This window comes from Drosophila nasuta, chromosome 3, assembly GCF_023558535.2.
Source record: "Drosophila nasuta strain 15112-1781.00 chromosome 3, ASM2355853v1, whole genome shotgun sequence".
Classification (NCBI taxonomy): Eukaryota; Metazoa; Arthropoda; class Insecta; order Diptera; family Drosophilidae; genus Drosophila; species Drosophila nasuta.
In genome coordinates, this window is record NC_083457.1 from 41,210,419 (window position 1) to 41,232,603 (window position 22,185).

General features: G+C 39.7%; 9 protein-coding genes across 10 annotated transcripts; 7 read left to right on the plus strand and 2 right to left on the minus strand.

The window, feature by feature from the left end:
- The first annotated feature begins 474 nt into the window (after positions 1-474).
- On the plus strand, positions 475-1,325 carry LOC132790469 (serine protease 1-like). The gene has a single exon (XM_060799001.1). The coding sequence runs from the start codon at positions 485-487 to the stop codon at positions 1,277-1,279; it is 795 nt and encodes a 264-aa protein (XP_060654984.1). The 5' UTR covers positions 475-484; the 3' UTR covers positions 1,280-1,325.
- A 2,193-nt stretch (positions 1,326-3,518) lies between these two features.
- On the plus strand, positions 3,519-4,366 carry LOC132790205 (serine protease 1-like). Its single transcript, XM_060798665.1, has one exon. It carries the CDS (start codon positions 3,532-3,534, stop codon positions 4,324-4,326), a length of 795 nt encoding a protein of 264 aa, XP_060654648.1. The 5' UTR covers positions 3,519-3,531; the 3' UTR covers positions 4,327-4,366.
- A 2,442-nt stretch (positions 4,367-6,808) lies between these two features.
- Positions 6,809-7,683, plus strand: LOC132789921 (serine protease 1-like). The gene has a single exon (XM_060798259.1). It carries the CDS (start codon positions 6,831-6,833, stop codon positions 7,623-7,625), a length of 795 nt encoding a protein of 264 aa, XP_060654242.1. The 5' UTR covers positions 6,809-6,830; the 3' UTR covers positions 7,626-7,683.
- A 518-nt stretch (positions 7,684-8,201) lies between these two features.
- Positions 8,202-9,037, plus strand: LOC132789832 (serine protease 1-like). Its single transcript, XM_060798123.1, has one exon. It carries the CDS (start codon positions 8,203-8,205, stop codon positions 8,980-8,982), a length of 780 nt encoding a protein of 259 aa, XP_060654106.1. The 5' UTR covers position 8,202; the 3' UTR covers positions 8,983-9,037.
- Positions 9,038-9,742: 705 nt separating this feature from the next.
- LOC132789987 (serine protease 1-like) lies at positions 9,743-10,603 on the minus strand. Its single transcript, XM_060798368.1, has one exon. The coding sequence runs from the start codon at positions 10,588-10,590 to the stop codon at positions 9,781-9,783; it is 810 nt and encodes a 269-aa protein (XP_060654351.1). The 5' UTR covers positions 10,591-10,603; the 3' UTR covers positions 9,743-9,780.
- Positions 10,604-14,381: 3,778 nt separating this feature from the next.
- On the plus strand, positions 14,382-15,279 carry LOC132792740 (serine protease 1-like). Its single transcript, XM_060802196.1, has one exon. The coding sequence runs from the start codon at positions 14,417-14,419 to the stop codon at positions 15,209-15,211; it is 795 nt and encodes a 264-aa protein (XP_060658179.1). The 5' UTR covers positions 14,382-14,416; the 3' UTR covers positions 15,212-15,279.
- Positions 15,280-15,613: 334 nt separating this feature from the next.
- LOC132791890 (serine protease 1-like) lies at positions 15,614-16,462 on the plus strand. Its single transcript, XM_060801008.1, has one exon. The coding sequence runs from the start codon at positions 15,632-15,634 to the stop codon at positions 16,409-16,411; it is 780 nt and encodes a 259-aa protein (XP_060656991.1). The 5' UTR covers positions 15,614-15,631; the 3' UTR covers positions 16,412-16,462.
- Positions 16,463-17,141: 679 nt separating this feature from the next.
- On the minus strand, positions 17,142-17,994 carry LOC132791889 (serine protease 1-like). Its single transcript, XM_060801006.1, has one exon. The coding sequence runs from the start codon at positions 17,987-17,989 to the stop codon at positions 17,180-17,182; it is 810 nt and encodes a 269-aa protein (XP_060656989.1). The 5' UTR covers positions 17,990-17,994; the 3' UTR covers positions 17,142-17,179.
- A 1,612-nt stretch (positions 17,995-19,606) lies between these two features.
- Positions 19,607-21,687, plus strand: LOC132789541 (serine protease 1-like). Of its 2 annotated transcripts, XM_060797611.1 has the most exons (2): positions 19,607-20,056; positions 21,254-21,687. In XM_060797611.1, exons 1-2 carry the CDS (start codon positions 19,646-19,648, stop codon positions 21,635-21,637), a joined length of 795 nt encoding a protein of 264 aa, XP_060653594.1. In that variant the 5' UTR covers positions 19,607-19,645; the 3' UTR covers positions 21,638-21,687. The 2 variants fall into 2 exon arrangements, with proteins under 2 accessions (XP_060653594.1, XP_060653593.1); XM_060797610.1 differs by lacking the exon at positions 21,254-21,687 and having other exon boundaries at positions 19,612-20,507.
- Positions 21,688-22,185: the final 498 nt, after the last annotated feature.

The following is a 22,185-nucleotide window of genomic DNA, read 5'->3' on the forward strand; positions in this document are numbered from 1 at the left end:
TTGTGGATGGAACGCGTAAGATGTAGTTTAAACACAAACTCATTTTGATAATCGTCAATTTTATGTTGTCTTGTAGGTGATCACAACGACATCCGGTCACCTACTTATATGTTAAGAGTATTGACTACTTCAGCTTTTGATAAGATGCCCATCATCACCTGTGACACTGCCTAATACAATATTATTTCAAATACACATACAATATTATTTCAAATACAATAATGTTTTCAAATAAACTTCAAATGATTATACCCCCTATATATTGCACTTTGGCAATTTGTAGTACTGATAGGAACAAATAGGAAAATTTCCAAAATACTTTGGCCTATTTAGAAACTTCCGCTACTATGTTCATAAAGTGTGTCTCATTAGTTTATCTTAGCTTTGATTGCAGTATGGATTACACAAACATATTTGTGGTTCTGTTTTGTATAAAAGGGGTGTGGTTCCGATTTTTTGTATCAGTTGTTGCTTTCACTTCAACATGAAGACTTTCATCGTATTGGCCCTAGCTATTGCAGCAGTTGCTGCTGAATCTTTTGAGCAGGTTCTTCCCAAGGATCTGCCACAATCTCAAAAGATCGAGGGACGCATTACCAACGGCTACCCAGCCTACGAGGGCAAGGCTCCTTACACTGTTGGCCTGAGCTTCAACGGTTGGTGGTGCGGTGGTTCCATCATTGCTCACGACTGGGTGCTGACTGCTGCTCACTGCACCAACGGTGCCAGCTCTGTGACCATCTACTATGGTGCCACCTGGCGTACCAACGCCCAGTTCACCCACTCGGTTGGCAGCGGCAACTTCATCCAGAATGGCAACTATCCCAGTCAGAGCGGCAACGATATCGCTTTGATCCGCACTCCACATGTCGACTTCTGGAGCATGGTCAACAAGGTTGAGCTGCCCAGCTACAACGATCGTTACAACATGTACGATAACTGGTGGGCTGTTGCATGCGGTTGGGGTGGCACCTATGATGGCTCTCCTCTGCCCGATTGGTTGCAGTGCGTCGACCTGCAGATCATTAACAACGACCAGTGCTCCCAGGTCTATGGTCACCAACCCGAAGGAATTCTCTGTGTTGCCACTCCCGATGGCAAGTCTACCTGTAGTGGCGACTCTGGCGGCCCATTGGTGCTCCACGATGGCGCCAAGCTAGTTGGTGTTGCTTCCTGGGTATCTAGTGCTGGTTGTCAATCTGGCCATCCATCTGGTTTCACTCGTGTTACTGCTCAGCTGGATTGGATTCGCGACAATTCCGGCGTCGCTTACTACTAAACATTGACTTTAAAATATATCGCAAATATTATTTTGTTGTCTTTGTATTTGCTTTTCTATGATAGGTTTATTCTATTTTCAGAAGAGTCTGAAACTACTTTCATCAATAGGTATGACTCTTTTTTCACCTTACCCGTGATGTTATCTTCAATTCTTCATCAATTACTGTTGGACATTTTATGAATGAGTGCTGGAAATGAGTAAAAATTTAAGGTAAATCCTAATTTTTTTGTTGAAATTAATAATTCCCCCAGCGTAGTCAAAGTTGTGTATAAAATACTAAATAGATAAGATTAGCAACCGAAGCAAATGGAACTTTCGAGCCCCCGACCATATAATTCCCTAAGTTTTTGTGATAAGAAGAACCCACAAAATCATGTTGGTTAGTAATCAACTCACAACTAAGAGGTTAATTTCTGAATTGATTTCTTTTATTTTTACTTTTCATTAATTTTATTCATCACTACTCAAATTCACATAAAGGTTGAAATAAATTAACCAATCAAAAAAAATGCGATCCTCTCCACGAGTTTCAAAATGGCGCTTACTCTCTCTAAAAATATCCGATCATAAGATCTTAAATTACATTGATCACATTGACAGATCAAAACAGTAGACAAAAAGAATATTTTGTGTTGTCTTTAAATTGCTCAACTGGTCTAGAAGTGCAGTGACTTGAAACTAGTTAGCCGGAAAAATGCCTTTGATAATTGATTATTTAGCCACCTCTTGGAGGCTAATAAAAAACAGTGACTTCAAAAAACTTACAAAATTAAAAAACTCATTGTTACTGACGTTATATATATATATATATATATATATATATATATATATATATATATATATATATATATTATTTTTATTATATATATATATATATATATATATATATATATTATATTATATATATATATATATATATATATTATTATATATATATTATATATATTATTATTATATATATATATATTATTATATATTATATATATTATTATATATATTATATTATTATTATTATTATTATTATTATTATTATTATTATTATTATTATTATTATTATTATTATTATTATTATTATTATTATTATTATTATTATTATTATTATTATTATTATTATTATTATTAAATATTAAATATATGGCTGTGAATAGGAAATTCAATACTTTAACCACTTATAGCTGTTGAGACTTATATCGTCTTGCTCCTTGATGCTTACATATATATTTCTTACTGAATGGTAAGACCCTTTTCCGATTTTCTAAAAAACAACAGGAATAAATAGAACAAATTAGGTGAAATCAAGATTACGAAATAATTTTCAAATATACTTTTGAAAGGTTAAAGTTTAAAAAGGATAGTATAATGAATAAACAAACAAATCTTATGTATTTTTGAATTAATTATTTTTATGCCTTATTCGCAAAAATATCCGGTCACCTTTGTTCCATGCTTAAAAGATATCAATGATCAGGAACCGGATGTGTTTATAACTGATTGGCACAGCACGTTCAGAGTATTGAGTACTTCTAAGTACTTCTGTATATCAAAGAAATGCAAATCATCATCTATCTTATCACGAATAATATTTGCCAAAAAATAGAATCGTGATATACAGCTAAGTAAATAAAACTATTTTAAAGTCAACTCCAGCACACCCTTGATCATGAGTGATGATTTCGTTATGGAAATTCCCACAATTTTAATGGATTTTTGTGTTGTAATTGTAAGCAAACATTGGCATTACAAAACATGTGAGAAAGCTATAGTCGAGTGTGCCCGACTGTAAAATACCATATTTTCCATAAAACATACCATATACATCTATACCAAAAAGTATACTTGGTATGATAATACAAAACACCAGATTCTCAACCAAAACAATAAGAGACCTTTGTTATATTTAGTTAGTTCGTTAGTTAAATATTTTAACTAATTAGTTAAACCTATTTTCAGGAAAGAATGTAATTTTCAATATGTCTATTAAAAACCCCATGCTCAAAATTATGCTTGCTTTTTTCAATTGTAAATAATCACAAGTATTCGAGTGCATTATCTGAAAGCATTCTCATACGCCTCACATTTCTATTTTAAGTGACCGGGGGGTATTTAAATTGATTTCTTACGATTACTAATAAGTTTATCTTAGTTGCGATTGCACCCATACATTTGCACCAATATATTTGTAGCTCTGATTAGTATAAAAGGGGTGTGGTTCTGATTTATTGCTATCAGTTGTTGCTTCAAACTTCAACATGAAGACTTTCATCGTATTGGCCTTAGCTATTGCAGCAGTTGCTGCTGAATCTTTTGAACAGGTGCATCCCAAGGATCTGTCACCATCCCTGAAGCTCGAGGGACGTATTACCAACGGCTACCCAGCCTACGAGGGCAAGGCTCCTTACACTGTTGGCCTGAGCTTCAACGGTTGGTGGTGCGGTGGTTCCATCATTGCTCACGACTGGGTGCTGACTGCTGCTCACTGCACCAACGGTGCCAGCTCTGTGACCATCTACTACGGTGCTACCTGGCGTACCAACGCCCAGTTCACCCACTCGGTTGGCAGCGGCAACTTCATCCAGAACCACAACTGGCCCAATGTGAATGGCAACGATATCGCTTTGATCCGCACTCCCCATGTCGACTTCTGGAGCATGGTCAACAAGGTTGAGCTGCCCAGCTACAACGATCGTTACAACATGTACGATAACTGGTGGGCTGTTGCCTGCGGTTGGGGTGGCACCTATGATGGCTCTCCTCTGCCCGATTGGCTCCAGTGCGTCGATTTGCAGATCATCAGCAACCAACAGTGCTCCCAGGTCTATGGAACCCAACCCGAAGGAATTCTCTGTGTTGCCACTCCCGATGGCAAGTCTACTTGCCAGGGTGACTCTGGTGGCCCACTGGTGCTCCACGATGGTGCCAAGCTGGTTGGTGTTACCTCCTGGGTATCTGGTGCTGGTTGCCAATCTGGCCATCCATCTGGTTTCACTCGTGTCACCGCTCATCTGGATTGGATTCGCGACAACTCAGGCGTCGCTTACTATTAAGCATTGACTTTGAAATATAGTATCATTTGTCAGAAACGAATATTATTTGTTTGTCTTTGTATTTGTTATTCCATGATAGCAATAGATTTTTTATACCCGCTACCCATAGGGTAGAAGGGTATTATAACTTTGTGCCGGCAGGAAATGTATGTAACAGGTAGAACAAGGCATCTCCGACCCTATAAAGTATATATATTCTTGATCAGCGTCAACAGCCGAGACGATCTAGCCATGTCCGTCTGTGTGTCTGTCCGTCCGTCTGTCCTAGATCTCAGAGACTATAAGAGATAAAGCTATAATTTTTTTTCGACAGTATTTGTTATGTTTGCACGCAGATCAAGTTTATTTCAAATTTTTGCCACGCCTACTCCCGCTCCTGCAAATCAATAATGAAAAGAGTAATATTAAAGCTAGACGTGCGAATTTTGGTATATACAATAATAACAATGGTGTTTGTGATTCCTGAAAATTTGGTTGCGATGAGATAAAAATTGTTTAAGTTATTAAAGAAATAGTTTTGAATGGGCAAAAACGCCTTCTATGAATGTGTTGTATGTATGCGTATACGTATTTACATGCCCGCCTCTATATTTGGATCTGTATGCATGAGGCACTGCGATAGCTCTATTGGTAGAGTGTAAGCATATTCGTGTTGTGGTACTCGGGGAACTCGGGTTCGAGCCCGTTTGGGGTACAAACTTTTTTTAACCCTATTTACAACAATTATAAATAAAAATTGTGGAATTTATTAAAGAAATACTTTTGTATGGCCAAAACCGCCTGCTATGTATGTATTGTAAACGTATATACATGCTCGTCTGTATTAGCATCTGTATGCATAGGGGGGTTCATAAGCAATGCGTTAGCTCAGGTGGTAGAGTGCAAGCCGAGCATGTTGTGGTGCTCGGGTTCAAGCCCGCTCGAGGTACAAACCTTTTTTTAAACCCCCCTGTCAGTGGTGCTCGAGTTCAAATCCCGATCGAGAATACATACATATTTATTTTAATGTTTTGAGATTATTACCGTAATATTTTGCTTTTATTCAAAATGGGTAGCGGGTATCTCACAGTCGAGCACACTCGACTGTAGCTTTCTTACTTGTTTCATACGCGTTTGAATTCCATCGATAGGAATGACATCTGTTTAACCTTGCCGGCGGTGTTATCTACAATTTTTTATTAGTATACTAAAGACTCTGATTTATCTTGGCTACTGTCGAACTTTTTATGAATGAGTGCTTGAAACGAATTGAAATTAGGTGGTAAATCCGGTTTGGTACAATAAAAAATACCCCCAACATAGTTAAACTTTTGTATGAAATATAGATTAGATTGGCAGTCAAGTAAATTGAACTTTCGAGTACTCGATCATAAAATTTGATAAGATTATGTGAAAATCTCCAAAATTCTCTCACCGATCGGATGCACTGTATTTAAGGATGTTTACTACATAATAAATGATCTTCGACAGCGTCGCATAATTGAATATCCTATGTCTAGAAGCGGATGTGGTTATAAATGATTGACAAATTTCGTTCAGAGCATTAAGTATCTAAAGTCAGCATAGCAAAGAAATGCAAATCATCATTTATCTTATCATGAAAAAGATTTGAAATTACCAAAAACTATAAACGTGATATCTAAGAAAATAAATTAAAGTATTTCCAAGTCAAATTGTTATTCTCGACTTCATAATTGCGACATTATCATGAAATTTCTTGAAATTATTGTAAACAAACTATATCAATTAACAGTAATAAATAAAAAAAAATGAGTCATTTATGCAAATTTATAATTTATAATAATGATAGGGAAAGGTTAAGTTTTTCTAAAAATTAAAAGTCTGTGATTAATATATTAATTTTCTTTGTATACCAATTATTCATAGGATTCAAGAATGCACTTCCTACTCGGTAAGGATATATATTCTTGACCGACAACCTAATCGATGTATATAACATAATATGGTATTTTTTTTCAAACATAAAATTAACCTTTGACATATTATCACTACTATATACTTTCGTATATTTTGTAATATTACATAACTGCTTTCTGACAAAAATGATATCTCAGTCGAGTCATTTAAAACTTTTCTGCGTGTTTTCTTACTGTTTGCAAATTGTTATTATTATATTATAATTATATACTTATTCTTATTCACTTATACTTATTCAAATGTGGACCTAATATTTTAATAAAGCTGCAATGTTCACTTAAATAACTAATGCAAAACACCATGACAAGTCATGAGTATTCGTGTGCATTATACGAGGGAATTCACAGACTACTTTGATTACTTTCTAAGTGCACCTTGAAGAATTAATTAATTTCTTTAAATGAGCATGAATATATACATTATTTTGCTATCTATTCATTTCTTTTAATTAACTATTTTATCTCAGCGCTGATTGCCCCCATGCAAAGATATTTATAGTATTGAGAATAGTATAAAAGGAGTGGCGATTTGATGTATTGCCATCAGTTGTTGCTTCAAACTTCAACATGAAGACTTTCATCGTATTGGCCCTGGCTATCGCAGCAGTTGCTGCCGAAACCATTGAGCAGGTGCATCCCAAGGATCTGCCACAATCCCTGAAGCTCGAGGGACGCATTACCAACGGCTACCCAGCCTACGAGGGCAAGGCTCCCTACACTGTTGGCCTGAGCTTCAACGGTTGGTGGTGCGGTGGTTCCATCATTGCTCACGACTGGGTGCTGACTGCTGCTCACTGCACCAACGGTGCCAGCTCTGTGACCATCTACTACGGTGCCACCTGGCGTACCAACGCTCAGTTCACCCACTCGGTTGGCAGCGGCAACTTCATCCAGAACCACAACTGGCCCAATGTGAATGGCAACGATATCGCTTTGATCCGTACCCCCCATGTCGACTTCTGGAGCATGGTCAACAAGGTTGAGCTGCCCAGCTACAACGATCGTTACAACATGTACGACAACTGGTGGGCTGTCGCTTGCGGCTGGGGCATCACCTCCGATGGCGGTTCCCAACCCGACTGGTTGCAGTGCGTCGATTTGCAGATCATTAGCAACAGCCAATGTTCTCAGACCTATGGCACCCAACCCGATGGCATTCTCTGCGTTTCCACTCCCGGCGGCAAGTCCACCTGCTCTGGCGACTCTGGTGGCCCATTGGTGCTCCACGACGGCGGCAAACTTGTTGGTGTTACTTCCTGGGTGGCTGGTGCTGGTTGCACTGCTGGTCTTCCATCTGGATTCACCCGTGTCACCAACCAACTCGACTGGATCCGTGACAACTCTGGTGTTGCTTACTATTAGGCTTTTGCTGAAATTACCGAAAATATATTAAAGATGAATTTAGAGAGAAATGTAATAAGGACTATTAACATATTTTTGGTATTGTGTTTATCTTGTAAATTGACAAGAATCAATTTATTTTGTATAGAAAGAGGGAATGTACAATTTGTATCAGGCAGAAGGATTTATAATTTGTACTCTATAGAATCTTTTAAATGTAGTACTATATCTTTATATATAGCTAGTATCTTAGAGATTATCACACTTCACTGTAACTTTCTAACTTATTTTGGAAGTGCTAAACAAGTCTATAGATTTCACTGCCTTGCCTTTTCAGTGCTAGATTTTATTTATTATACTAATTTCTCAATTTAGCAATGGTCTATGGTAGTGATTCTACGTTTAAATTTTCAACACTTTTGTTAGTAAAATTAACATCTATGATCGTAAATATTTTACTATCAAAATCAAGTCACTTTTATAGTGTGAATTATTAGAGGCATAGTCACTCGAGATAACTCGAGATACAATGATTTGAGACACGGATTTGTATAAAAGCACGAAAAGGTCTGCTGGGAAATCAAGTTGTACATCCAGCATGAAGGTGTTCATTACTCTATTGGCTTTGGCGGTTGCCTCTGCCTCGGCTTACGAGGAGGTGATCCACAACAAGGATATCACCAAGGTGAACAAGATCGAGGGTCGCATTACCAACGGATACCCAGCCTACGAGGGCAAGGCTCCCTACACTGTCGGTCTCGGCTTCAGCGGTGGCTGGTGGTGCGGTGGTTCCATCATCTCCAACACCTGGGTTCTTACTGCTGAGCACTGCACTGGCAGCGCCGACTCCGTCACCGTCTACTTCGGTGCCACATGGCGCACCAACGCCCAGTACACCCACTGGGTCAGCCGCAACGACATGATCAACCACAACTCTGCTGATATCGCCCTGATCCGCATTCCCCATGTGGACTTCTGGCACATGGTCAACAAGGTTGAGCTGCCCAGCTACAACGATCGCTACAACGACTACAACGGATGGTGGGCTGTTGCCTGCGGCTGGGGTGGTACCTATGATGGCTCTCCTCTGCCCGATTGGTTGCAGTGCGTCGATTTGCAGGTCATCCACAACTCTGAGTGCGCCCAGACCTATGGCGGTCTTATCCAGGACAACATCATCTGTGTGAGAACTCCTGACGGCAAGTCCACCTGCGGTGGTGACTCTGGTGGTCCTTTGGTTTCCCACGACGGCAACAAACTTATTGGTGTTACCAACTGGGTGTCTGCTGCTGGCTGCCAATCTGGTCATCCATCTGGCTTCCAGCGTGTCACCTACCATTTGGACTGGATCCGTGACCATACTGGAATTGCTTACTAAATAACTTTAGCTGCAATAATAATAAACAAAAAATATCATTTTAAAAAGAAAATAATTGTGTAGAGCATTACCATAGTGAATATACAAAATTCGGGAAGAACCTCATATGGTTGGGTCTAGACTCTAGACATCAAGATTATAAAGCAGGTCTGGTCTTATCAAAAATTGTAAGGAAAAATCTCGCAGCATTTATGAATGAGTTTAGAACATGAATATGAGTAAATCTTCGATAAGTGCAATCTGAAATTCTCCCTGTACAGTTAAAATATAATATATAAAGCTCAGAAGCTTTAAATATCAGTTAATGAACTGAAGATTAGATTATAACCTCAAGTGATTCGAACGTAAAAGTGGTTGATCAAAGTCTACGGTAGGATTTGTGGAGTAGTGCAATATTATATTACACTCCTTAGTTACAATACATATGTATGTGAAGTTTGGCACTACTTGTTCTAAAAAGGATTTTGTTTAGCAGATGTAAGGGACGTTTCATTCAAAACTTAAAATTTGCAAACCGAATTTCAATACTTTGCTCCCATATTGCCCAGATAGTACTGGAACAATTTTTAAGAATAAGCCATATATTTTATTCTACATTTTTGTGCCTTCCAACTCCTCTTGATGGAAAATTCCACTTCGTGAGTGTTTTTAGGGGACTTGCGAAGTTCAATTACTGTTCTGTGAATCCCTTAAACGTTCTATAAGCTAAACTTACTATTGATGTGTAAGTGATTACAATTGGAGTGATAGAATTAAAGAATTATTTTTTAAATGCATTGGTTTTTATTGAATAAAAATTTAGTAGGAGATGCCAGTGTTATCACGGATCCAATCCAAGTAACCAGTGACACGAGTGAAACCGGCGGGTTGACCAGCAGTGCAGCCATCCCCATGACCAAAGGATGTGATGCCAACAATGCGGTTGCCGTCATGTGTAACCAATGGACCACCAGAGTCACCACCGCAAGTGGACTTGCCACCAGATGTGCTGATGCAGATGGTGTTATCGATAACATAGCCACCGCCGAAAACGTTGCGGCATTCGTCGTTGCTGATGATCTGGACATCGATACAGTTGAGGTAGTTGTGCATGCCACTGTCATTTGAGATGGCGCCCCAGCCGGAAGCAACAGCCCACCAGCCGTTGTAGTCGTTGTAGCGATCGTTGTAGCTGGGCAGCTCAACCTTGTTCACCAAGCTCCAGAAGTCCACATGAGGTGTGCGGATGAGGGCAATGTCATTGTTCAACTGGTTGTTGTAGTTTGGATGACGGATTTGATCGTTTCCACTGACCCAGTGAGTGTACTGAGCCTCGTGACGGAAGCTGGCACCATAATAGATGGTTACACCGGAACCATCATTAATGCAATGTCCGGCAGTCATCACCCAGGTGTTTCCAATGATGGAACCACCGCACCACCAGCCACCGTCAAAGCCAAGACCAACAATGTAGGGGACCTTACCCTCGTAGGCTGGATACCCATTGGTAATGCGACCATCAATGCTGTGGGTCTTGGGCATATCCATAACCTTAACAGGTTTGCTGATGCCGGTGGGCACAGCGCTGGCTGCGGCCAGCGCAAAGGCTAAGAACACGAACAGTTTCATTTTTGAAGAGAAACTCATAACATTTTGAAATTTCCCTTTGCTTTTATACATTTTAAAATCTTATCACAGATTAATAAATTTTCCATCGTAATCACGGCTCATAAATTTTCTTTGGGTTTTACTAGGTTCTAGACAGGTCTACTTTAATTAGAGAGACAATGAGTCTTAAAGGGGCTCGTCTAGTAGGTCGAATTTCAAATATAGATATATAAATAGATATGTATATTCAGAAAATGAGTATTTAGAAAAACAATCGACTGTATGATAATCCCATTTCAATTAAACACTTTTTTTTCTTAAATCTGTATAATTTTTGTATAACTTTTGCTACGTTTATTCCGAAACTAACTTAATGAGGCATGCTCCGGTATTCACTTTTGGTTTTCGTTTTCGTTTTGAAAACGAAAAACTTGGTGCTAGCGTTTTCACTTTCACAAGATTCTTTCGAATTGCAAATTCTGACCCCACCTCAAATTTGGAAATAAAATTTTGCCGTCGGCAACAACAATTTTCGTTTTGGTGAGCGACCGATAAATCCGACACCATGAATTATCGCCTAGGCTGCCATACTTTTGGTGGAATGAAAAAGCAAAAAAAGTTAAAAATATTTGTATAATGGAACGGATGGCATTCAATTTGTTGAAGTTGGGTAAAATATTTTTTTTTTTTTAATTTATTTAATTTAATTACTGAAATGCCAAAATATTATAAACAACAATTGTTGAAATGACCGGGATGAAATGCATTAAAAATGTGGCACCTCTTTTTTTTGTGGGAAACAGCTGATTGCCGTTTAACTGATTTTTTTAAAGAAAATTTCAAGTCTTTATTTGCAAAAAAGACAAAAGGCAAATACAGTAGAATTCGGTTATAGCGACCTTCAAGGGACCGACGATTTTACGTCGTTATACCCGGAAGACGCACTAACCGAAAGGAGCAAAACAAATTTTTGTTTTGTTTTTAATTTATTAATTTTTTAATTAATTAATTTAATTAATTTTTTAAACAAAACAAAAAAAAGTATAAATTTAATTAAATAGCATGGTTGTAAATCGTATACTTGCATGTTTCTTAGCATAAGCTAAGGCGTCAGCTAAAACTAACAGAGATTAGTGAGAAAGTAAGAAACTTCGTATCACTGCTAAGCATACAAGCAAGGTTCTCGATCACTGATAAAGACATACATACCCTGCAGTTCTGAGCGCTAGTTCGTTGCTGGTGAAATAAGCGCTTACCAGGAGCCACTCACTACTTACAAAGTGGCGTCTAGCCATGCGTTTCTTAATTTCCGTTTTTGTATGAAATGTCCGCAAATAGGGTCAATCGCCACCGCCTCGATTACCACGAACTAGTGAAATAGTGCAACATATTAGGGTCAGTAAAATAAGTGCTTACATTAGACCCCATGGAACGGCCGGTAAAATAAGTGCTTACATGGGACCCCATGGAACGGCCGGTAAAATAAGTGCTTACATGGGACCCCATTGAAGGGTCAGTAAAATAAGTGCTTACATCGGACCCCATTGAGGAGTCGGCCATTATAAATTAAAAAAAAAATTTACAATTACAATTACAGTTTTTGTTTAATTTTATTTTTTCTTTATTTTAATAATAATACTTTTATTACTTTAAGGCACCTTGAGTTTTAAAATATCGTTTTTTTTTTTGGAGCTGCAAGGCCTTTCTCAACTGGTCCTCAGTTATTGAATCTGGAAATAAAAAGGATTCAAAAAGTTTTAATAGATTGAAGTGGATAATGATTATTAAATAATTATCTTTTAAAATACTCACCGATCATAACACCAAAGAAATTGTCTTCTTTTTTTGGGCCGCATTCCCCTGTCATTATTTCCATAACGTAGATTTTCTGTCATAATTTCCACTTCCTCTTCTTTAGGCACATTGTCGCTTTCCACTGTAGAACTATGCATTACACTAACTGCTTGATATTCTTTTATTATCTGTTTAATGCATACATAAATTATTTTTTAAGTAACTCACCTAATAATTGATCGCGGATCCGCTTTGCACTTCTCAATTCAAATGCTTGCATCATCTAGGAAACACAGCTGTGTTTGAGTAAAAGAGTAGCACAAAATAAAACAAAGACGCGTAAACAAACAGCGATGTAAAGCATAATCGAAGTTTTCTCTTTAAACTTGTGTATACTTTTTCCACAAAATAACAAAAACAAAAGCGATGCTTGCCGTTATTTTGTACTTATGCTTTAATGCGCATATATTTATTAACTAGGTGGTTCGACGTTCGATTACTATAGGGTTAATCTAGTAAGTACCCATGTAGTGATCGACGAGGTAAGCACTTATCTAGGGCCAATCGCAAACTCGAGTCGACTCGGTGGTTCGACGTTCGATTACTATAGGGTCTCTTTAGTAAGTACCCATGTAGTGATCGGCGAGGTAAGCACTTACCCAGGGCAATCGACACCTCCAGAACTGCAGGGTAGATTTACAATTACGTCATTTGATGCTCAAATTTTTTGGCATTATTTCGCTGTATTTTTATACCCGATACCCATAGGGTAGAAGGGTATTATAACTTTGTGCCGGCAGGAAATGTATGTAACAGGTAGAAGGAGGCATCTCCGACCCTATAAAGTATATGTATTCTTGATCAGCGTCAACAGCTGAGACGATATAGCCATGTTCGTCTGTCCGTCTGTCTGTCCGTCCGTATGAAACACTGGATCTCTGAGACTATAAGAGATAGAGCTATACTTTTTTTCGACAGCATTTGTTATGTTTGCACGAAGATCAAGTTTGTTTCAAATTTTTGCCACGATCACTTCCGCCCCCGCAAATCATAAAAATCGAATAACAAGCCTAATTTTGAAGCTAGAGTTGCGAATACTAGACTAGAGTATACACCATAAATACTGTAGTACTTATGATTCCTGAAAATTTGGTTGCGATCAGATAAAAATTGTGGAAGTTATTAAAGAAATACTTTTGTATGGGCAAAAAACGCCTACTTTCTGGTGGTCTGAGTTGCTTTGGCTGACAATCTGGCACATTGTACCGTAAATGGTATATTTTGAATGGTGTATTATATCGATATACCAAACATACCATTTGGTATATTTTTAGTGTTTTTTTTTTAGTGTTTTCGGTATATTTTGAAAATGACACCGCAATATTTTGCCTTTATTAAAAATGGGTAGCGGGTATCTCACAGTCGAGCACACTCGACTGTAACTTTCTTACTTGTTTTTTTCGTCGCTATATCCGGTTGAATTCTCAAAAATTTCGTCGGTATAAGCGGTTAGTCGCTAAAAGCGGAGACGTATTAAGCGGAAGCCCTTTCATATAAGTTTGTATGGGGACCAACCATACTATCGAGTTTTCCTCGCAATAACTGGACGGACACTATAAGCGGAGTCGTTATAACCGGATTCTACTGTACTTTTTAACTTTTTTGTATGAGTACCTCAGTCCAGCACTTTCGAATAATCGTACTTGTTTGCTAGTTCTTGTTAAAGGTTGTATTTGTTTACCTAATGGCTTAAACCTGGCAACACATCATTATAAGCCATGAGTAGTTGTGTGCATTATTTGAACAGACAACTTTCATTATTTTAGAAGTACCCCTTGAAGTACTGATTAGGATTTTTAAAATGGGCATGAATACTCGTAAATTTATTAATTTGCTATCTATTCCTTTCGTGCGGCAACTAATTATTTTATCGAAGCTCTGATTTCACCCAAGCATACTACTTGAGATTAACACAACTATACTTAAGATTAAGAATAGTATAAAAGGGGTATGGGTTTGATTTATTGCTACCAGTTGTCGCTTTAACTTCAACATGAAGACCTTTATTGTCTTGGCCCTGGCTATCGCAGCTGTTGCTGCCGAAACCATTGAGCAGGTGCATCCCAAGGATCTGCCACAATCCCTGAAGCTCGAGGGACGCATTACCAACGGCTACCCAGCCTACGAGGGCAAGGCTCCCTACACTGTTGGCCTGAGCTTCAACGGTTGGTGGTGCGGTGGTTCCATCATTGCTCACGACTGGGTGCTGACTGCTGCTCACTGCACCAACGGTGCCAGCTCTGTGACCATCTACTACGGTGCCACCTGGCGTACCAACGCCCAGTTCACCCACTCGGTTGGCAGCGGCAACTTCATCCAGAACCACAACTGGCCCAACAACAATGGCAACGATATCGCTTTGATCCGCACTCCCCATGTCGACTTCTGGAGCATGGTCAACAAGGTTGAGCTGCCCAGCTACAACGATCGCTACAACATGTACGATGGCTGGTGGGCTGTTGCCTGCGGCTGGGGCATCACCTCCGACGGCGGTTCCCAACCCGACTGGATGCAGTGCGTTGACTTGCAGATCATTAGCAACAGCCAATGCTCTCAGACCTATGGCAACCAACCCGATGGCATTCTCTGCGTTTCCACTCCCGGCGGCAAGTCCACCTGCTCTGGCGACTCTGGTGGCCCATTGGTGCTCCACGACGGCGGCAAACTTGTTGGTGTTACCTCCTGGGTATCTGGCGCTGGCTGCACCGCTGGTCTTCCATCTGGATTCACCCGTGTCACCAACCAACTCGACTGGATCCGTGACAACTCTGGTGTTGCTTACTATTAGGCTATTACTTGATATATTAAAAAACAAATAAAATGAGCATTTCGAAAGAGATGTAATAACGAATAATATATTTCTGTCTCCGTTTATTGTTTCTAATTAGGATAATTTAATCCCAAAAGTTGGCCAATAATCAATATTTTTATCTCTGCCGAGAATATGTGCTGCTGAATTCAATTAGGATCAACAGATTCCTAATTTGGCAATAGTTTGTGATAGAGATTTTACGTTTCAATTTTTGAAACTTTTGTTGGTAAAATTAATCTTTGCGTTCATAAATATTTTACTATCAAAATCAAGTCATTTTTATAGTTTGAATTATTAGGGGCATACTCACTCTAGATAATGTTTACAATGATTTGAGTCACGGATTTGTATAAAAGCACGAAAAGGTCTGCTAGGAAATCAAGTTGTACATCCAGCATGAAGGTGTTCATTACTCTATTGGCTTTGGCTGTTGCCTCTGCCTCGGCTTACGAGGAGGTGATCCACAACAAGGATATCACCAAGGTGAACAAGATCGAGGGTCGCATTACCAACGGATACCCAGCCTACGAGGGCAAGGCTCCCTACACTGTCGGTCTCGGCTTCAGCGGTGGCTGGTGGTGCGGTGGTTCCATCATCTCCAACACCTGGGTTCTTACTGCTGAGCACTGCACTGGCAGCGCCGACTCCGTCACCGTCTACTTCGGTGCCACATGGCGCACCAACGCCCAGTACACCCACTGGGTCAGCCGCAACGACATGATCAACCACAACTCTGCTGATATCGCCCTGATCCGCATTCCCCATGTGGACTTCTGGCACATGGTCAACAAGGTTGAGCTGCCCAGCTACAACGATCGCTACAACGACTACAACGGATGGTGGGCTGTTGCCTGCGGCTGGGGTGGTACCTATGATGGCTCTCCTCTGCCCGATTGGTTGCAGTGCGTCGACTTGCAGGTCATCCACAACTCTGAGTGCGCCCAGACCTATGGCGGTCTTATCCAGGACAACATCATCTGTGTGAGAACTCCTGACGGCAAGTCCACCTGCGGTGGTGACTCTGGTGGTCCTTTGGTTTCCCACGACGGCAACAAACTTATTGGTGTTACCAACTGGGTGTCTGCTGCTGGCTGCCAATCTGGTCATCCATCTGGCTTCCAGCGTGTCACCTACCATTTGGACTGGATCCGTGACCATACTGGAATTGCTTACTAAATAACTTTAGCTGCAATAATAATAAACAAAAAATATCATTTTAAAAGGAAATTAATTTTGTAGAGCATTGCTATAGTGTATTCAGAAATTTCGGAAAGAAATTCATATGCTTATAAAGCTTTTCCATTTAATGTTAAGAGACCTTGAGACTTCTTATTCGCAGAAGTTGCGGGGAGTCTCTAGACATAAAGATTGTACAGTATGTCTTATGAAAAAATCTCCCAGTATTTGTGAATGAGTTTAGAACATGAATATGAGTAAGTCTTCGATTAATGCGATCTGAAATTATACAGTTAAAGTATAGGTCAAATATAATTTCCGTTAATGAACTTAAGATTAGATTATAGACTCAAGTTATTTGAATTTTAAAGTGATTGATCAAAGTGTACGAAAGGATTTGGGGAGTAGTACTATATAATATTATAAAAAGATTTATTTGTAGTAGTTGTTTCATTGAAAAGTAATAATTTGCAAACCGATTTTCAATACTTTGGTCTCATAGTTTTGACATAGTTCTAAAGTACTAGAACAACTTTTAAGAAGATAGCTATATATTTTACTTTAAATTTTAGTGCATTCTAATACCTCATTAATTCCACTTTATGAGTGAATTTCTTAGAGGGCTTTCGAAGTGCAATTACTGTTCTGTGAATCCCTTAAACGTTCTATAAGCTAAACTTATTATTGAAGTGTACAATGTGATTACAATTGGAGTGAAAGAATTCAAGAATTATTTTTTAAATGCATTGGTTTTTATTGAATAAAAATTTAGTAGGAGATGCCAGTGTTGTCACGGATCCAATCCAAGTAACCAGTGACACGAGTGAAGCCGGCGGGGTAACCAGCAGTGCAGCCAGCCCCATGACCAAAGGATGTGATGCCAACAATGCGGTTGCCGTCGTGTGTAACCAATGGACCACCAGAGTCACCACCGCAAGTGGACTTGCCACCAGATGTGCTGATGCAGATGGTGTTATCGATAACAGTGCCACCGCCGAAAACGTTGCGGCATTCGTCGTTGCTGATGATCTGGACATCGACACAGTTGAGGTAGTTATGCATACCACTATCGGTTGAGATGGCGCCCCAGCCGGAAGCAACAGCCCACCAGCCGTTGTAGTCGTTGTAGCGATCGTTGTAGCTGGGCAGCTCAACCTTGTTCACCAAGCTCCAGAAGTCCACATGAGGTGTGCGGATGAGGGCAATGTCATTGTTCAACTGGTTGTTGTAGTTTGGATGACGGATTTGATCGTTTCCACTGACCCAGTGAGTGTACTGAGCCTCGTGACGGAAGCTGGCACCATAATAGATGGTCACACCGGAACCATCATTAATGCAATGTCCGGCAGTCATCACCCAGGTGTTTCCAATGATGGAACCACCGCACCACCAGCCACCGTCAAAGCCAAGACCAACAATGTAGGGGACCTTACCCTCGTAGGCTGGATACCCATTGGTAATGCGACCATCAATGGTGGGGGTCTTGGGCATATCCATAACCTTAACAGGTTTGCTGATGCCGGTGGGCACAGCGCTGGCTGCGGCCAGCGCAAAGGCTAAGAACACGAACAGTTTCATTTTCGAAGAGAAACTCATAACATTTTTAAATTTCCCTTTGCTTTTATACATTTTAAAATCTTATCACAGATTAATAAATTTTCCATCGTAATCACGGCTCATAAATTTTCTTTGGGTTTTACTAGGTTCTAGACAGGTCTAATTTAATTAGAGAGGCAATAAGTCTTAAAGGGGCTCGTCTAGTAGGTCGAATTTCAAATATAGATATATAAATAGATATGTATATTCAGAAAATGAGTATTTAGAAAAAAATCGACTGTATGTTAATCCCATTGTGAGAAGATACCCGCTACCCATTTTGAATAAAAGCAATATATTTTGCGGTATTATTCTCAAAATATACCAATTATACTGCAAAGATACTAAAAATATACCAAATGGTATATGTGGTATATCGATATAGTATCGCATTCAAAATATACCATAGACGGCACAATATACCAGATTGTCAGCCAAAGCAACTAAGACCCATAGTAAGTAGGCGTTTTTGCTCATAGAAAAGTATTTCTTAAATAACTTCGACAATTTTTATCTGATCGAAACCAAATTTTCAGGAGTCATAACTACTATAGTTATTACTGTATATACCAAAACTGTAGCTTTAAAATTACGCTTGTTATTCGATTTTTTTTTGATTTGCAGGGGCGGAAGGCGGCGTGGCAAAAATTTGAAACAAACTTGATCTACGTGCAAACATAACAAATGCTATCGAAAAAAAAAATTATAGCTCTATCTCTTATAGTCTCTGAGATCTAGGTGTTCATACGCACAGACGGACAGACACACAGGCGGACAGACGGACATGGCTAGATCGTCTCGGCTGTTGACGCTGATCCCTTCTACCCTATGGGTAGCGGGTATAAAAATCGGTACAATTTTGTTATAACTATTTGGTACGTTTATTGCGAAAATATGTCCGTTAATTGATCTATCAGAAAAGCTAATAATCTATTTAGAATAACAATTCATCTTGATTGTTCGTCTTGTATTAAATATTAAGCGTATTTTATATCTTGTGGGTTACAATTTTTTAGGTATATGTATTTTGAAATCTTAATAGTTTCTGCTATTAATGTTTCTGAATAGGAATATGTAAGTTAATTTGGTTGACAAAAATACAGTTAATGGTATATTTTGATTATAACCTGGTTTATTGTTAGATTATTTTATTGTATTTTTGATGTGGGAATGATAGATTTGATTATTTACTTATTTATTAAATTATATATTTTTTAACTTTTTTGTATGAGTACCTCAGTCCAGCACTTTCGAATAATCCTACTTGTTTGCTGGTTCTTGTTACAGGCTATGAGTGTTTACCTAATTTATTCATAAAGTGTCAATATTTACTTGAACAACCTGGCAACACATCATGAAAACCATGAGTAGTCGTGTGCATTATCTAAACAGACAACTTTCATTACTTTAGAAGTGCCCCTTGAAGTATTGATTAGGATTTTTAAAATGGGCATGAATACTGGTAAATTTATTAATTTGCTATCTATTCCTTTCGTGCGGCAACTAATTATTTTATCGAAGCTCTGACTTCACCCAAGCATACTACTTGAGATTAACACAACTATACTTGAGATTAAGAATAGTATAAAAGGGGTATGGGTTTGATTTATTGCTACCAGTTGTCGCTTTAACTTCAACATGAAGACCTTTATTGTCTTGGCCCTGGCTATCGCAGCTGTTGCTGCCGAAACCATTGAGCAGGTGCATCCCAAGGATCTGCCACAATCCCTGAAGCTCGAGGGACGCATTACCAACGGCTACCCAGCCTACGAGGGCAAGGCTCCCTACACTGTTGGCCTGAGCTTCAACGGTTGGTGGTGCGGTGGTTCCATCATTGCTCACGACTGGGTGCTGACTGCTGCTCACTGCACCAACGGTGCCAGCTCTGTGACCATCTACTACGGTGCCACCTGGCGTACCAACGCCCAGTTCACCCACTCGGTTGGCAGCGGCAACTTCATCCAGAACCACAACTGGCCCAACAACAATGGCAACGATATCGCTTTGATCCGCACTCCCCATGTCGACTTCTGGAGCATGGTCAACAAGGTTGAGCTGCCCAGCTACAACGATCGCTACAACATGTACGATGGCTGGTGGGCTGTTGCCTGCGGCTGGGGCATCACCTCCGACGGCGGTTCCCAACCCGACTGGATGCAGTGCGTTGACTTGCAGATCATTAGCAACAGCCAATGCTCTCAGACCTATGGCAACCAACCCGATGGCATTCTCTGCGTTTCCACTCCCGGCGGCAAGTCCACCTGCTCTGGCGACTCTGGTGGCCCATTGGTGCTCCACGACGGCGGCAAACTTGTTGGTGTTACCTCCTGGGTATCTGGCGCTGGCTGCACCGCTGGTCTTCCATCTGGATTCACCCGTGTCACCAACCAACTCGACTGGATCCGTGACAACTCTGGTGTTGCTTACTATTAGGCTATTACTTGATATATTAAAAACAAATAAAATGAGCATTTCGAAAGAGATGTAATAACGAATAATATATTTCTGTCTCCGTTTATTGTTTCTAATTAGGATAATTTAATCCAAAAGTTGGCCAATAATCAATATTTTTATCTCTGCCGAGAATATGTGCTGCTGAATTCAATTAGGATCAACAGATTCCTAATTTGGCAATAGTTTGTGATAGAGATTTTACGTTTCAATTTTTGAAATTTTTGTTGGTAAAATTAATCTTTGCGTTCATAAATATTTTACTATCAAAATCAAGTCATTTTATAGTTTGAATTATTAGGGGCATACTCACTCTAGATAATGTTTACAATGATTTGAGTCACGGATTTGTATAAAAGCACGAAAAGGTCTGCTAGGAAATCAAGTTGTACATCCAGCATGAAGGTGTTCATTACTCTATTGGCTTTGGCTGTTGCCTCTGCCTCGGCTTACGAGGAGGTGATCCACAACAAGGATATCACCAAGGTGAACAAGATCGAGGGTCGCATTACCAACGGATACCCAGCCTACGAGGGCAAGGCTCCCTACACTGTCGGTCTCGGCTTCAGCGGTGGCTGGTGGTGCGGTGGTTCCATCATCTCCAACACCTGGGTTCTTACTGCTGAGCACTGCACTGGCAGCGCCGACTCCGTCACCGTCTACTTCGGTGCCACATGGCGCACCAACGCCCAGTACACCCACTGGGTTAGCCGCAACGACATGATCAACCACAACTCTGCTGATATCGCCCTGATCCGCATTCCCCATGTGGACTTCTGGCACATGGTCAACAAGGTTGAGCTGCCCAGCTACAACGATCGCTACAACGACTACAACGGATGGTGGGCTGTTGCCTGCGGCTGGGGTGGTACCTATGATGGCTCTCCTCTGCCCGATTGGTTGCAGTGCGTCGACTTGCAGGTCATCCACAACTCTGAGTGCGCCCAGACCTATGGCGGTCTTATCCAGGACAACATCATCTGTGTGAGAACTCCTGACGGCAAGTCCACCTGCGGTGGTGACTCTGGTGGTCCTTTGGTTTCCCACGACGGCAACAAACTTATTGGTGTTACCAACTGGGTGTCTGCTGCTGGCTGCCAATCTGGTCATCCATCTGGCTTCCAGCGTGTCACCTACCATTTGGACTGGATCCGTGACCATACTGGCATTGCTTACTAAATAGCTATAGCTTCAATAAAATAAACAGAAAATATCATTTTAAAAGGAAATTAATTTTGTAGAGCATTGCTATAGTGTATTCAGAAATTTCGGGAAAAAGCTCATATGCTTATATAGCTTTTCCATTGAATGTTGAGAGACCTTGAGACTTCTTATTCGCAGAAGTTGCGAGTAGACTCTAGACATAAAGATTGTGCAGTATGTCTTATCAAAAAAGTGTATGAAAAAATCTCGCGGTTTTTGTGAATGAGTTTAAAACAAGAATATGAGTGAATCTTTGTCTAGAGCAATCAGGAATTTACCCTGTAGAAATAAAATTTAGTCTAGAAGCTATAAATATCAGTTCAGGTATTGAACTGAAGATAAGATACCGAACTCAAATGAATTGAACTTTGAAGTGGACATGATAATTATAATCAAATTTGTTTTTAAAGTGTACAAAAGAAAAATATCTGGGATATGAACGGAGAAATTAGACGTCTCAGATTGGAGAGTAAATAAACAGAGAAATATTTTTGGATAGGTAATTGTAATTGTAAAGTAAGAAT

Bases quoted from the DNA above. Each gene is read 5' to 3' on its own strand.
- LOC132789921 (XM_060798259.1), top strand. From the start codon at position 6,831: ATGAAGACTTTCATCGTATTGGCCCTGGCTATCGCAGCAGTTGCTGCC.
- LOC132790205 (XM_060798665.1), top strand. From the start codon at position 3,532: ATGAAGACTTTCATCGTATTGGCCTTAGCTATTGCAGCAGTTGCTGCT.
- LOC132790469 (XM_060799001.1), top strand. From the start codon at position 485: ATGAAGACTTTCATCGTATTGGCCCTAGCTATTGCAGCAGTTGCTGCT.
- LOC132789832 (XM_060798123.1), top strand. From the start codon at position 8,203: ATGAAGGTGTTCATTACTCTATTGGCTTTGGCGGTTGCCTCTGCCTCG.
- LOC132791890 (XM_060801008.1), top strand. From the start codon at position 15,632: ATGAAGGTGTTCATTACTCTATTGGCTTTGGCTGTTGCCTCTGCCTCG.
- LOC132792740 (XM_060802196.1), top strand. From the start codon at position 14,417: ATGAAGACCTTTATTGTCTTGGCCCTGGCTATCGCAGCTGTTGCTGCC.
- LOC132789541 (XM_060797611.1), top strand. From the start codon at position 19,646: ATGAAGACCTTTATTGTCTTGGCCCTGGCTATCGCAGCTGTTGCTGCC. The intron at 20,057-21,253 runs GTTGAGCTGCCC...ATGGTCAACAAG, and splicing joins TCTGGAGCATGGTCAACAAG to GTTGAGCTGCCCAGCTACAA.
- LOC132789987 (XM_060798368.1), bottom strand. From the start codon at position 10,590: ATGAAACTGTTCGTGTTCTTAGCCTTTGCGCTGGCCGCAGCCAGCGCT.
- LOC132791889 (XM_060801006.1), bottom strand. From the start codon at position 17,989: ATGAAACTGTTCGTGTTCTTAGCCTTTGCGCTGGCCGCAGCCAGCGCT.